We start from the raw sequence: 14423 nt of genomic DNA, 5'->3' as shown, positions 1-14423 counted from the left end.
ATGACTACAGTCTCAAAAATGACTCAAGAACAAAGACTGCAATGGTTAAACATGTCAGAGGTAGAAATGAAAACTATGTGGGAGGAAGAATCAAGCTGTTAGAAGTTGATGAAAGGAGAGGTGCAGAAAAACAGAGGAGAAGATGGAGGGACTGTGTGACAAAGGAAATTAAAGAGAAAACTTTAGGTGAAGTAGACCCGATGGACAGAAATGAGTAATGACGAAGAGTAAGGAATAGCGACTCCTGAAAAGGGATAAGCTGAGGAAGAAGAAGAAGAAGTATTTGGTCCTACTTAGCTTTAAACCTTTTTATCAAAAGCTTATCTCTACGCTTCCAGTTGCCGTTCTAATTCCCTTTCAGTATTTAATACTAACGCCACATATTCAGCATCTATTAAGCACTAAGGAATGCCGCTTTTAAATTTTCTGATATCTGATTCAACACTAATGAGAATAATAAGGACTAAATATGTTCCCTGATATAACCCTACTTATCACGTCACGTCAAATTTATCATTCTCGCATAAACTTTACAAACTAACCAATATATACTTTCACGTTGCAACTCAAGATGATGTGATTTTAACATTAGCTTAAAACACTGCACGAATACACCGAATAAGATTGATCACAAGATCATTTAGAATAAACATTGAAGAATCATTAGTAGATGGAAACTGCATGCAGCCAGCTCCCCAAAACAACAAATAAATTGCACAATGCAATAATTTAATTATATCTCGATATTTGTTTAAAGCAAAACTGAGCAAAGTACTTAAATATATATTTTAATTATTTTTAAGCTTCCGAGTCCAATCCAATGAAAGTCACATTCCTTAAACGAAAATTAAGACGGTGAAGTGGAGAGAGCTTCTCTTCCACCATCAATAAACAAGGCTATATTGTCCGCTCGGCAAAAATGCTCGTCCGAGTAACAAGGGGTTGATTCTGGCGCGCGTCAGCTGTGCAGGCACTTAGCTCCGGCTTACACTGTATCCGTCCGTAAGCCAGAGGGCCCTAAGGGCCCAAATCCCGCTACTACCGCCGCCGACTAAATCTTTTGCTCTGCCGGCCTCGGCCTGTCGAAAAAACCTGCCGCCGCATTTCGCACGTATTAATTCAAACGCGCCATTCCGAATGCTAAATTCGGGAATAAATTGACTTGCATCCGTACCAATTTTATTTTATTCCATTCAGATGCCGCCTTCACGGTCTCCGGCGCCACCATCGTCGAGAGAGGTATCATATAAATCAGAGAATGTGTTAGGGAAATTTTCTCCTTCTCTGCGGGATTGTTTTTAAAATACCTCTTTCTGCAGATGGCTGCCTTATAATAGAGGTATGATTGAAATCACCGCAAACTGGGAAATTTACAGGATAAAGTTGGAGAAAATCATCCAGATTCATTGCATAAATAAATGCATGAATTTTTATTAGAATATGATTTTTAGAGCAGAGCAAAGTAATAATATGAACAAGGAATTTAGAAAGAAAATAACTGTTAGAAAATTTAAAAATTAATTAAATGTTGGTCGAGTCAAACTATTCTTACATACTTCGCACATCAAATGATACTGTTTTTTAAAATCAGTCACCTCTTAGACTGCCTAATGGACTAACTGATTGATAAAGTTATCAATTTCATTTCGAACAAACAATCAATTTGTCGGTTTCAATATACTAGAACAGACTATGAAGATAACAACTAATAGGTTGACATCAAAGCTAGACTTCTATCAACCTTGCGAGCAAGCAGGATGTAGAGCTACAGACATTTCAGAGCAATTTAAAAAATAAATGCAGGAATATCGTATGATAGTGTATTCGAACTAGACCTGTAATTATCGTATATTAGTAATATCTCTAAAATAGGCCATAATATAATAAACATATTTGTAGATGATATGCGGTGCTGGCTGTTACAAGAGGAAGCGCCAAAAAATTAAAAGACGAAATCATCATCATCATCATGCAACCTCTTCTGTCCACTGCTGGACATAGGTCTCTCCCATTTTTCGCCACTCTTCACGGTTCTGTGCTTCTTGTTGCCATTTCTTGGATATTCGTCCAATGTCGTCCATCCAGCGTGTTGGTGGTCGTCCTCTGCTGCGTTTGTCTTCTCTTGGGAGCCAGTCAATTAGTTTTCTGGTCCATCTTGTGTCTTTCAGTCTCGCTATGTGACCGCCCCAATTCCATTTCAGCTTGGCTATACGTTCGTTGACATCACTAATACCTGTTCTTTTTCTTAAGTCTTGATTCCTTATTTTGTCTTTTTTTGTCACGCCGAGAATTGATCTTTTCATACGCCTTTGTGCCACTCGCATTGACCTGCGAAAAGACGAAATAATACTGGTAAATTAAATTATTAACAAAATCAGAACGAATCAAAATACAACGAAAACGAAAAAGAACAATACAAGATATGGGGATCTGAAGGCAGCGACATCTACCTACTCAGACCATTTCTTATTGGTAGCACGCAAACAAGCAAAGCTAGTATCTCGCCTGGAAATTGTCAGTGAATGCGCCTCCAGACTCTACCTCATGGGTGGTCGGGAAAAAGGTTAATAATACATGAATAATACCATAGGAATGATACAAAATAATAAATTATATGACTAAAAAATATATAAATTATATAAAAAAAACTAAGCCTACTGGTTCGTTTTTATCGTATTCTTATGAGTATTTAAGAACCTGGTCAGCTTCAGAGTGCTGTTAAACCCAGAAAAATTATTGAAATTAAACATATTTGTATTGAAAATTATTCGTTAAACACCCTTTATAATATTCTTCTGATGTATTTTTCTTGTGAAATGAGTAGAAAAAAAGTTATAAGATCCAAAAGAAAATTTGTTCAATACCTAGTTACTTTTGTTAATGCCTTTTTTATTTTTCATTTTACGATAAAAAGTAGTTGGAATAAAGTTATAGCCAATTTAATTTGCTACAAATAATATCTAATAAAATTTTTTGTAGGATTACTAGTTTACGAGACACAGCGCGAAAACCCTTTGAACCTCTTGCTCCAAGATGGCGAGTATTCAAGAACTCGGTGAACTTCGGAGCGCTGTAAAATCCAGAAAAATTATTAAAATAAACAATTTTGTAGTGAAAATTATTCTTTGAAAAACCCCCTATAATATTGATTGAATGTCATTTTATTGTATAATAACCAGAAAAAAAGTTATAAGGCCCAAAAGAAAGTTTGTTCAAAAGTTTGTAATTATTTTTGTTTGTAACCTTTTTATTTTTCATTTTACAATTAAAAGTAATGGAATTAAAGTTATAAGCAATTTAATTTGCTATAAAATAATGTATAATAAAATTTCATATAGTGTTGCTAGTTTATGAGATACAGCGCTAAAACCCTTTGCCCCCCTTTATATATAACATATACAAAATAACCATGTAAATAATTATGCATTAGTTAATAACGTAACCTTACTACTAAATATATACTAAATATAATCATTATTTCTACACTTTTGGTGTTTCTGTATTTATATAATGTCATAGAATAATAGGTCTTAGTGTTTAAATAATTGAAAATGGAATTTTTACTATTTTTACTCTTTCTTACGTTACTGTTTTTAATATGTTAAGTCGTTTTATTGTTAGCTGATAAAGTTACTGTTGAAATAAACCTAGTGGTAATAACTCAGTTTTAAAAAAGCTAGGGCCATAGATCTTCCTCTACAACACTCGATCGTGTTTTTCATTTTAACGAAATTTTCGTTTGTTTTCCACAGATAATTTAGTGCACGTAACAGCGGCGGCAGCGGGAGCGGGTCCACCTAGTTTATTGGGCCTCTCTACGTACCTCAACAATCATTCAACGTCGATAGCCAAACCTGTTGCCAGTCGGCCGCCACATTTCAACCCCCACCTTTTACTGGCGGCGCACTGTAGGCCGCAACCCTACTTGACAGGTAAAAACAAATAAATAATAGCTCAATTAATGCTTTGACTGCTACTGCATAATAAAAAAGATTTATAGATTTTTCGTAAGTTTTATACGTTTATAAGATATATATTTTCCACGTTGACTATTTGAGTATGTTTCAAACACAAAAAAGATTAAAAAATATCTTTGAGATATGAGTACATGGAGAAAGTATCAACATAGTGTAGCTTCAATATCATAACTAGATCGATTAGATTAGACCATTTAAGATCCATTTAAGATATTCTAGCAAAAATCTACAATGTCAATCTTTGATATCGTTAAAGTCATATTGTTGTAGTCATAATACAGTTATTTAGAGAAACTAAAAGAATCTTTGAAACTTCAAAGTAATTTTAAAGCGAGAAAATCGCTTGGTAATTACTTTTACGGTATGCTTTTGCTACCAAATTTTTGCTTCGAAATTACTGTGATAAGTCTATTAAAGTATTGGTTTTTAATTTTAATTTCAGAAGCTTCAAGGATAAGAGTATTTTCTTATGAAGTTAATTAGTTTCCTGGTAACTATGTTGCATATATCTAAAGTTGCTTCCAGGTAAATTTTGAAGGAACTGTGGAGTATCCAAACCCGAATTTTTAATATTCATATTAAATTGAATTACATAGGCCAACAAAAAGAAAGATTTATAAAACTTTTCTTACAAATTTATGTGAATCCTATATATTTTTGGCCCTAAAAAAGAATCTGAAATTAGATTTTACGTACCACCCACAGTTTTCCCACAATATGACACTAGTTTATTCTACATTATAATAATTTGAAAAAGACAAAATATCGGAAAACAATGAAATGATACATTATTAGAATAATACCTTTTATTTAATTCTTATCTTGTAATAGGATAGGTTTGTACAATCATTTCAGGAGTCAATGCTTTTGTATTTTCTTTCTCTTTTTTTTCTCTAAAACTTCTCAAGTAGATTTTTCTCCTATGCGAGGCATTCTGTCGTTCCCGATAAAGTGGCCAACATTAATCACCCATCATGTTGGTGTTCCAACTTTCCTGGTATCGTTTCCTTATCATCTTGATATCCTGGTGGAATCGTTCGGCTTGTTCTTCACTGACATCACCTAGGTTTTCAGGCAAAAATTTAAGATGGTTATGCAAAAAGTGGATTTTAAGACTCATTATACATCCCAAATCTTTAAACTTATCTAATAAAATAGCTACTATAAGCTCGTAGTTTAGGTCTTTTTTTATATCACCTAAAAATTTGGTTACAATTTTTTTGAATGCAATCCAAGCTTCTTTTTTCTTAGTAGCCATCTTGGTTTCAAAGGTGGAGTCGAACATCATTTTACGAATTTCTGGTCTAACAGAAACACCTTTCTTTCAATTTGGCTTCTGATAGGTGGAGAAACTTTCCACTCAAGTACTTAAAACATTCTCATTTCACGGCTACCAGGTGCTATTTTGCGCCCAATCCTTTTATTAAATCCTCAATTATATCGAGAAATATAGAGGTAACACTCTACAAAACAATAATACGCCCAGTCTTAACATATGGTTCAGAGACCTGGACTCAAAAAAAAAGAAATGAAAACGTGTTAGATTTTTTCGAGAGAAAAGTACCAAGGCAAATCTGTGGAGCGGTGAATGACAATGGAGTATGGAGGAGACGGTAAAACTTTCGAACTTTTTAGAATATACCAGGAATCAGACCTCTTAGAATATATTAAGATGTCATCTGAGATGGGTTAAGCATGTACATGTAATGCAGATGGAACTAACTGACACAGCTAGAAAAACACTCCTTGATAAACCCAATGGTCAGAGAAGAACATGAAAACCAAGAACAAGGTTTCTTGATAAGATCGATGAGATATGAGAAATATGGGAATACGTACTTGGAGAAGGAAGGCGGCGGATAAGGACGACTGGAGAGAAATTCTTGAATAAGCTAGGACTCACACAGGGTGATGATGATGATGATGATGACATTATTGGCTTAAAAAAGAACAGGTATATAAGCTTACTATTCAATCTATACAAGATTTTTCCTAAAACAGTAAATAAAAGATTTGAGAAAAAAATAGACTTCTACCTGACGGAAGATCGGGTAAGCTTTGACAAACCAATGATTTCTTGACTGAGAAATATCTAAATGATGTACAGTATCAACTTTATTGGAGAATTGGCTTACTCATATTTAAACCCAAAATTTCTCAACAACGAATTCACACTTTGAATTCTCTCTTTCCTTTGTAGAGATAATATAATAATTCGAAGAATTCTCAAAAACATAAGTAAACGCCCCTCAAGTACTGTTTATTACATAGCTTGAAAGAAAATAAAGGTATTTTGGAAAACAATCTAATCGGTTGACATGAAATGTCTTATCCATACATATCGTTTCTTTATAAAAACTATAATATACTTTATTACATAACAAATTGTCATTTTCAGTGTCAACCCCAGTGTCCGGTACCCACTCGGCAGTTTTCCCGTTACCTGGCTCGTTTCCATGGGCGCACAGCGGCAGGGGAAAGCCTCGAAGGGGCATGATGAGGCGTGCCGTCTTCAGCGATTTACAACGAAAAGGGTTGGAGAGGCGGTTTCAAATTCAGAAATATATCTCCAAGCCGGATAGGAAGAAACTCGCTGAAAAGTTGGGGCTTAAAGACAGTCAGGTGAGTCGATTTAAGGCAATAACGTATTATCTATCAGCGCCGTTATAATCGCGATTTTACAATATTCTGGTAGCATGTTATAGCATGATTTGAATGATATATATATATCTTCCTAGGACAAAACTAGATTTAGCTATTCTGGATACTTTATTAATATCAATCCTCATACAAAAATTAGTATCAAATTTAACTGATTGTGGATGTCAAGTGGCTGCCGACTCATTTTTGGCACCATCTTTAAGATTTTTCACTTACCTTTTGTTTGTTTTTTTTTATTTAAACACAAAACCACATCAACCGCGTAGGGTTATTAGTGGGTATATCAATTGAATAACTTGATGTCTTTTAAATAGGTTAACACTGTTGAAATTTTTTTGGTGAGAACTGTTTTGGGATCGTCATCTGTGAATCCGTGGGATCTTCTTTTTTCCATGAATTGAGGACAATCAAGCAGGACACGTTTGACGGTCAGAGGATTAGAGTAGTTGAAGCAGATAGGTAGTGGTTCTTTTGTTATTAAGTATTTGTGTGTAAAGACAGTATGGCCAATTCTTAGACGGTTAATAATAACTTGGTTTCTTCTGTTTGAAGGAGTCTCCAGGACAGCGTTTATTTGTGGGCAAATTACATTTAATTTTGTTCCTAATTATTCCCAATAATTTTGCCATGTATTAGTATAGTGGATTTTAACCAGGTTTTTTAGATCGGTGTACGGATATGTTTTCAATTTTACAGTATGGTTTGAGCTGATTTGACTTTTGTTTGCCAGTTGATCTGCTTTTTCATTTCCGTAAATCCCTGTATGTGAAGGTACCCAAATAAAAGCCGCTTCATTTCCCAATGATCGGAATGTTTCTAGTTCCTTTTTTTAAAGTCTGTATAATAGGGTTGTTGGTATATATTTGTTTCAATTCCAGTAATGCATTTAATGAGTTTGTTACGATAATGCACTTCATAGTTCAACTCTTTTTGAAGAAGATTAGGACTTTCAAAATAGCTGTAGCCTCGCCTTTGAGTATACTGCAGTTTGTTGGTATCGATATGCTATAAGAATTTTCCTTACAGTAGTAGACAGCAGCGCGACCATTAGGAGTTTTAGAGGCATCGGTAAACATTTGCAAATAATTAGGATAGTGGTCTAGAATTTCCATGAATAGATGTTTTAGCGATACATTGAGTTGATTCCTATCAAAAGTTGCATACTACTAACCGGACTCGTTCTAAACGCCCAGTGCTAGTCTCAAAGCTGTAGATTAAATATTTACCTTTTAATTTGATAATGAAGTAGTGTTTTGAATAGTGATAATAACGACGAAAGAATTGTGTGTTTTATTGATCCACATATTTATTATTGTTAATGGTGTCGCAGAAATTGTTTCTTTGTTCTATCTGAACTTTAAAAAAAAATTTTTTGGTGATAAACTCCTAATTTTAGAATAAAATTAGGAGTTTCTCGTTATCTAACGATTTAAAAGAAAAAGTTAAACGCAGACGTTTATTTTATGACTCTTATGACGTTTGTCTCTCACAATGGCTTCGCTTACAATAATTCTTATTGTGATGAAATAAAGTAGAGCTAGTAGAATTCTTTAATAATATTGAAAGATAGATAACATATTGGGAAATAAATAAATAAATATATTGGAAAGGTATATAAACATAAAAAATTCATCTTATCCGAATTCGATTAAAAAAGGTTGAACTACACTTAGTAGAGGAGTAGGTAGGTTTAAAATTACAGATAATGACTTATGTATTGATTTATTTATTACTGTATTAAATATAAATAAATATAAACAAATCAAAAAATTCACTTCGCTCAAATAAATAATTTTATATAATAGTTTATTTATGTTTATGTATGGCACTTATTCCCAAACCAGGAAAAACAGATTACACCTTAGCAAATAAGTCTGCCTTCATTTATGTTTGAAAACTTTGAGAAAAAATCTTGAATGAATACGTCAAGAAAAACAATCTTATAATGAAAACTCACTGCACCAGCGATAATGGGCGTACCAACCAGGGAAAGAGACCGCCTGCACAATCTGATGTCGGAACTTAAAAGGAGTTTAAGAGAACTAGAAAAGAAGTCGCCCTTGCTGCGTTTTTAGATATAAAAGGTGCATTTGATAATACCTGCATCAAATTAATACAGCATGCAAGTGGATTATTCAGATGCTTCAGTGCAGAATAATATCCACAGATACGTATGAACGTGCGATAAACCTGAGGGCAACTAAGAGATGTCACATTGAGGGTGTATTGTCACCAATATTATGGAATATAGTCGTTGACGACCTGATTCAAGAGCTTAACAGTCAAGGAATCTGGATCAAGATATTCGTAGACGACATTGTAATAGTGACTAGGGAAAATTTCCCAGTACTTATGCGTATCATATGCGATATTCCCTTCATTACATAGAGAATTGGTTTCTGAAATATAATCTTTCTGTGAATCCTTCCAAAATGAATTGAAGCTTACTAGACAGAGTGAGTTAAAAATATTTGGCAAGGAACTGGAAAGAACCAATAAAGTCAAGTATCTGGGGGTAACGTTGGATGGATTCCAAACTCAATTGGCAATATCAATATAACCAAAAAGGCTACGCGACTCTTCTGGAACTGCGGATCTGAATCAACCTGGGGTTGAAACCAAAGGTAACCTGTTGGTCATGCACATCAGTGATACTACTGATAGTTATTTATGGTTCAATACTTTGGTAAAAAAACAAGATTTGCAATTTTATGTGACCATCCTACAAATACAGGTGCTTCTAAATATAACAGTAGGTTTGAACACTATAGGAGGAGCATCTTTAGAGGCTATAATAGGTCTGCCTCCGCTGGAAGTGTATATTTTCGCTGCAGCCCTTATGATCATCCTGAGATTTAAAGCAAACAATACTTGAAGGCCCAATTATGTATTGAATAGCCCTATAAGTACTACTGGGACTATACTTAAGGAATCCATCTTTATGATGAACTCAGATATTATGACACCAGAATTAATCTTCACTGCGAAGATTAACACAATTATACCATCTAGAGAACTAAAAGTCCCAAATATTAATGATTCACTGATGGACCTAAAACTGCCCATGGTATTGGATCAGGAGTCTTTGAGCATATATGTAATTATAATAAATCTTACAGCCAAGGTCAATTTACAATTTTACTTCAGGCTGAAATTTTGCTTTGATGGCCTGAATTGATGAAATCATAGAAAAAGGCCCCAAAGCAAAGAGAATCAACATTTATACAGATAGCCAAGCGGCTATAAACTCTGACAGTAAAGAACCCATTCACCAAATATCAAATCTGGTGAGGAACAAAGATCTCCTAAACAACCTGGCAAAAGATATTAAAGTGTCTTTAATATGGATGCCTGGTCATAAATAGGTACATGGGAATGAACGCGCAGATTTGTTGGCAAATAAGGCTTGAGGGGAACCTGTGTAGGCCCAAAATCATTCTGTGGATCCCTCCCTGTCCGTGTACTCAGCTCGAAGTAAGCTATTTGTCTGAGTGCATGGTAAAAATTGTACTTGAAGGCCCAATTATGGACAATAAATTTGCCAGGTTGCTGCAATAAATTTTACAGGGAAAAGTGGAAAGAAAACGTGGACCAGGAGGGCGAAGGATTTCCTGGCTGGAAAATCTACGCACGTAGTTTAACACAACAGTCACAAATCTTTTCATAGCAGCAGTGTGGTCAGAAAGTGCTATGCCAGCGTGTGCAAATACAGATTGCCATGATCGTCACCTACATCCGTAACGGATAGGCACTACAAGAAGAAGAAGTACAATAAAAAAGAGGTCTTGTCTCCAGGGTATCGATGTATTCATCAGAAAGTTCGTTGCTGGCAAAGGTCAGCAGTTTTGTGAGTAATAATGAGATGAGCAGGCAGTTTTGAGTACGTTTTGGACTCTGAAGTTTTGGCTCGTGATAGTTTGTTTGTCTTGGCCTACACAGAGAGGGGAACCTCTTAAAGTAGTCGGATCGTTTGCAGTTTACTTTACGCAGAATACTTCTTTCCAATGATAGCAGCTGTTGCGATGGGTCGTAATGGAGCAAGGCGTATATGTTAGCCTTTGTGCCTAATGTATAACTTGTACGTGGCTATAAGTGTTTTTTTATGCATCCGTCTGTATTTTCCACATAGAGTTTTGAGTAGACCGACTCTTTTCCTGACCCTGTTATGGGTAGTGATCAGATTTTGTCTTCAGTTTAGTGTTTTGGTAAACATCACTCCTAGGTACTCGATTCGATATCGAAGTTGGAATAGATCTTCCCATAGCCTCAGGTTAATTCTTTCCTCAGCATTACGTGTACCGAGATCGCTTATCTTAAGATGTCTAAACAGTATAAGTTGTGTTTTATTAGGATTCGGCGTTATTCCCCAGCTCCTACATGACCTATCGACATGGTATAGGTGATTTTGAGCGTGCCTTTCGAGGACATCTGCATTTTAAGGTGTCGACTAAGTAAAGTAATGTCAGTGTGTTTATGTTACATGGGTTGTAGAAGTTACTATTATAAACCGTGTAAAGTATGGGTGCTAAGACGGAACCTTATAGCACTCCTGCAGTAAAAGCAAAGAGTGTTGAGAGTTGACTTCTGATCTTGACTGTGATTTTGCTTTCAGAGATATACGAGTGCATTATTCTGACAAAGAGGATAGGCAAGACGATGTTCATTAGTTTCTACACCAGTCCGCCATGCTAAACTTGGTCAAAGGCTTTCTGTACATCGATAAAAATGCCGATAGAAAGTTTTTTGTCATTTAGATTTTGGTTAATGTGTGTGACGATTTCAATCAACGTGTATTTGGTAGAGTAACCTTTTTTAAAGCCGAAATGAGAGGATAATGTTATTATATATTTTGACCGCTATCCAACTATATAAGGACACTACTGGAACCTGATAAAGAGGACAGGAGCTGTCGTCCGCGCCAACTGGGTGCGCGTACTTATAAATTCTGCTAGAGTGAACTTCTGATTGTATATTATTCTGTGGTATTATGTTTTTAAAGAACATATTGTTTACCAAATTAAAAACAAAACAGATTAAACGTTTTGGATAAAACAAAATAAATTTTTCATTTCGATTTTAAACTTTCAACCCTTTAAATATAACTTATTACCCATGTTCATAGAAACTTAATGCTTAAAATAAATAATCAATGGCATAAAAGTATTTCAGATTACTTTCAAAACAGCATGTTTTACGGAAACCCTACACATAACATAGATCCATGTCATTTGGGTCATATTAATGATAAAATGAGACGAAATGAGGATTAGCTAATACAAAAAATAGTTGAACGTCGAATTCATGGAAAGTATATAAAAAAGTCAAAACCGACCCTCGAATGACAAATGAGACATCGATCTAAGGGAGATAAATCTTAGTGTGATCCAATAAAAAAGGCGATTCCGAGATACTAAGAAAATCTATCTCATATTGCAATCATGATACTGATAATGATGATAATGATTATTTGTCTTTCTCCAAAAAATTTATTGCAAAACTGGGGACTATCAAACCTGTTTTGCTTATTTGTACAGTCTATTTTTAAAACCTCTAACGTTAAAAAAACCTAACTTGAATCGATATCGAGGACAACCGACATCATCCCTTTAAATATCAAAAAGGTAGATGTACTTATTTCAAAATCGGATTTGCAAAAGAAATCCAAACATTCAAAGTGATACAGATTTTTCGTGTGCGGTTAAGTCAGGAGGGTGACTCGAAGTAAATATTCGCATCCGTAAACGTCGTGTTTTTAAATGGAGATAGAACTACCCCTTGTTAAGGGCGCTATCAAAAACATATGTTGCAGATCTAACGCAGTGGATAATATAATAGCCGAGACTTTTGACTGAGGGGAAGAATCTATTACGAGTCGGTTTCTCTGTTGATGTGCTATCGATCAAAAACATCGGTTGTGATATACAATCAGTTATTATTTTGTGTCCTTATATTGCAACCGATGAACTTTTCTTCTTGTGTTATTGGCAATGACATATTTACTAAACGATGACATATATAATTAACACAACATGAACGTTTTTTGCAAAAATCTTTTGAGTTTATATTATTCTTCCTTGTTATTGGGTACACATAAACTCATCACCAATTATCATAAATACCCTCGTACATAGTACAAACTCATCACCACCATAAAAGAAGGGTTTTCAAAATAGACCCTAAGAGATTGGTAAACTGATCACTGGCCTACCTGCACCCCGGATCAGGTATAGACCAAAAAAACCCCAGCAAACGGCTAGTTTTTGGTAATTTAACAGAATAATCCAAATCCAGATGTCTTAAATGCAACTGCAATTTATTGGTTTTTATTTGGGAATTCTACAAAATTCTATTGATAGCTACCTAAAATCATGCGAAAAGAAAAATTTCTCTTCATTTGCCCTTGTTTCTTCAACATGGATAGTGAACTGCTAATTGATTACGTCCTGAGCCAACGCGGACAAACAATTATGGTTATCAATAATTTCAAATTTCAATTGCGAAAGACTCTAAAAAAATCGAATTGCCTTTTGTGGACTTGTGCGACGAAAGGGTGTAAGGCTAAATGTCATACAACTGGTGAGTAGAAATTTTATACCATTTTTGTTTAGTTGTTTCGCACTGGTTTTCGAATCATCCTGATCCAACAGAAAAAAATCAGAATAATTGTTAACTGTATAAGATGTTTCTTGTAGGCAAGGCAAAATATTAATTTGTTGCTGTAGATTACCTTTTCTGATATTATATTTTGAGATTTCTAATTAAATTGTTAAAGTTACATTGTTATATATATATATATATATATATATATATATATATATATATATATATATATATATATATATATACAGGGTATCCAATTAAGTCGGCACCATATGTGAAACCTTTTTATTTTTAGTATTATGAATTTTGTTATATAAAATAACTATGTTACATAAAAAGTTTTGTATGATCTAAAACCTAGAATACAATGATCAGATATTAAATTTTTTTAGTTGTATACGCGGTTTGTCAAAAAAATGAATTGTGGATATTCTCAAGTCTTAATAAAATTCATGTTTTTTAACGAACCGCGTAAATGACTGAAGAATACTAATATCTGATTCTGATGATTGAAGTTCTAGATCATTCAGAACTAGAGAATAAATTTTTTTTTCATAAAACTAAAAATAAAAAAATTTTCCATATGGTACCGACTTAATTGGACTCCTTATATATATATATATATATATATATATATATATATATATATATATATATATATATATATATATATATATATATATATTAAAAAAGCGATAAACGCTTGTAGTCAACGCTGATTAGTTAGACACACAAAACACAACTATTTGGGTGTGCTGCTGAAGATAGGACAAAGAAGTACTCTTTTTAGTCTACCAAGCTTTCGCAAATCTTTATTTGCATCATCTGGGTGCTATAATAAACAAAATTAGTACAAATTACAGAATAAAAATTATTTTGTATCTTACACTAATTGAAGTTGGTTGTCATGATGTTTATAAAATGAAATGAACAACTCATCTGACTCTTACAAATAATGGCGAAAACTAACCAAAAAATGTAAAAAATTTGCTTTTAAAAGCACTCTAATTGTGGGATCTTTGTACAAGTCATTGAAAGATAAAGTACAGGAAACTGTATTTAAGCATTTTGATGCATTCTGTCACAATAAATGCATTGCTGATTACTTCAAATTTAAAAATTTCCGCCAATGATGCCATAAAATGTAAAGCTTTGCACGTGTAAAAAATTAAGTTTCCTTCGACT

General features: G+C 34.0%; 1 protein-coding gene across 1 annotated transcript in view; it reads left to right on the top strand.

The window, feature by feature from the left end:
* Nucleotides 1-14423, top strand: part of Dbx (homeobox protein Dbx) — a 74576-nt gene that overhangs the window by 34916 nt on the left and 25237 nt on the right. The window contains exons 2-3 of the mRNA XM_072524277.1: nt 3753-3932; nt 6376-6599. Of these exons, the coding sequence (XP_072380378.1) occupies nt 3753-3932; nt 6376-6599 (404 nt within the window). The remainder of the gene's footprint in view (nt 1-3752; nt 3933-6375; nt 6600-14423) is intronic.

The sequence above is a fragment of the Diabrotica undecimpunctata genome, chromosome 3 (genome assembly GCF_040954645.1).
Source record: "Diabrotica undecimpunctata isolate CICGRU chromosome 3, icDiaUnde3, whole genome shotgun sequence".
In the NCBI taxonomy this organism is placed as follows: Eukaryota; Metazoa; Arthropoda; class Insecta; order Coleoptera; family Chrysomelidae; genus Diabrotica; species Diabrotica undecimpunctata.
The sequence above is the reverse complement of the archived record's forward strand: the minus strand, read 5'-3'. Positions and strand labels throughout refer to the sequence as shown.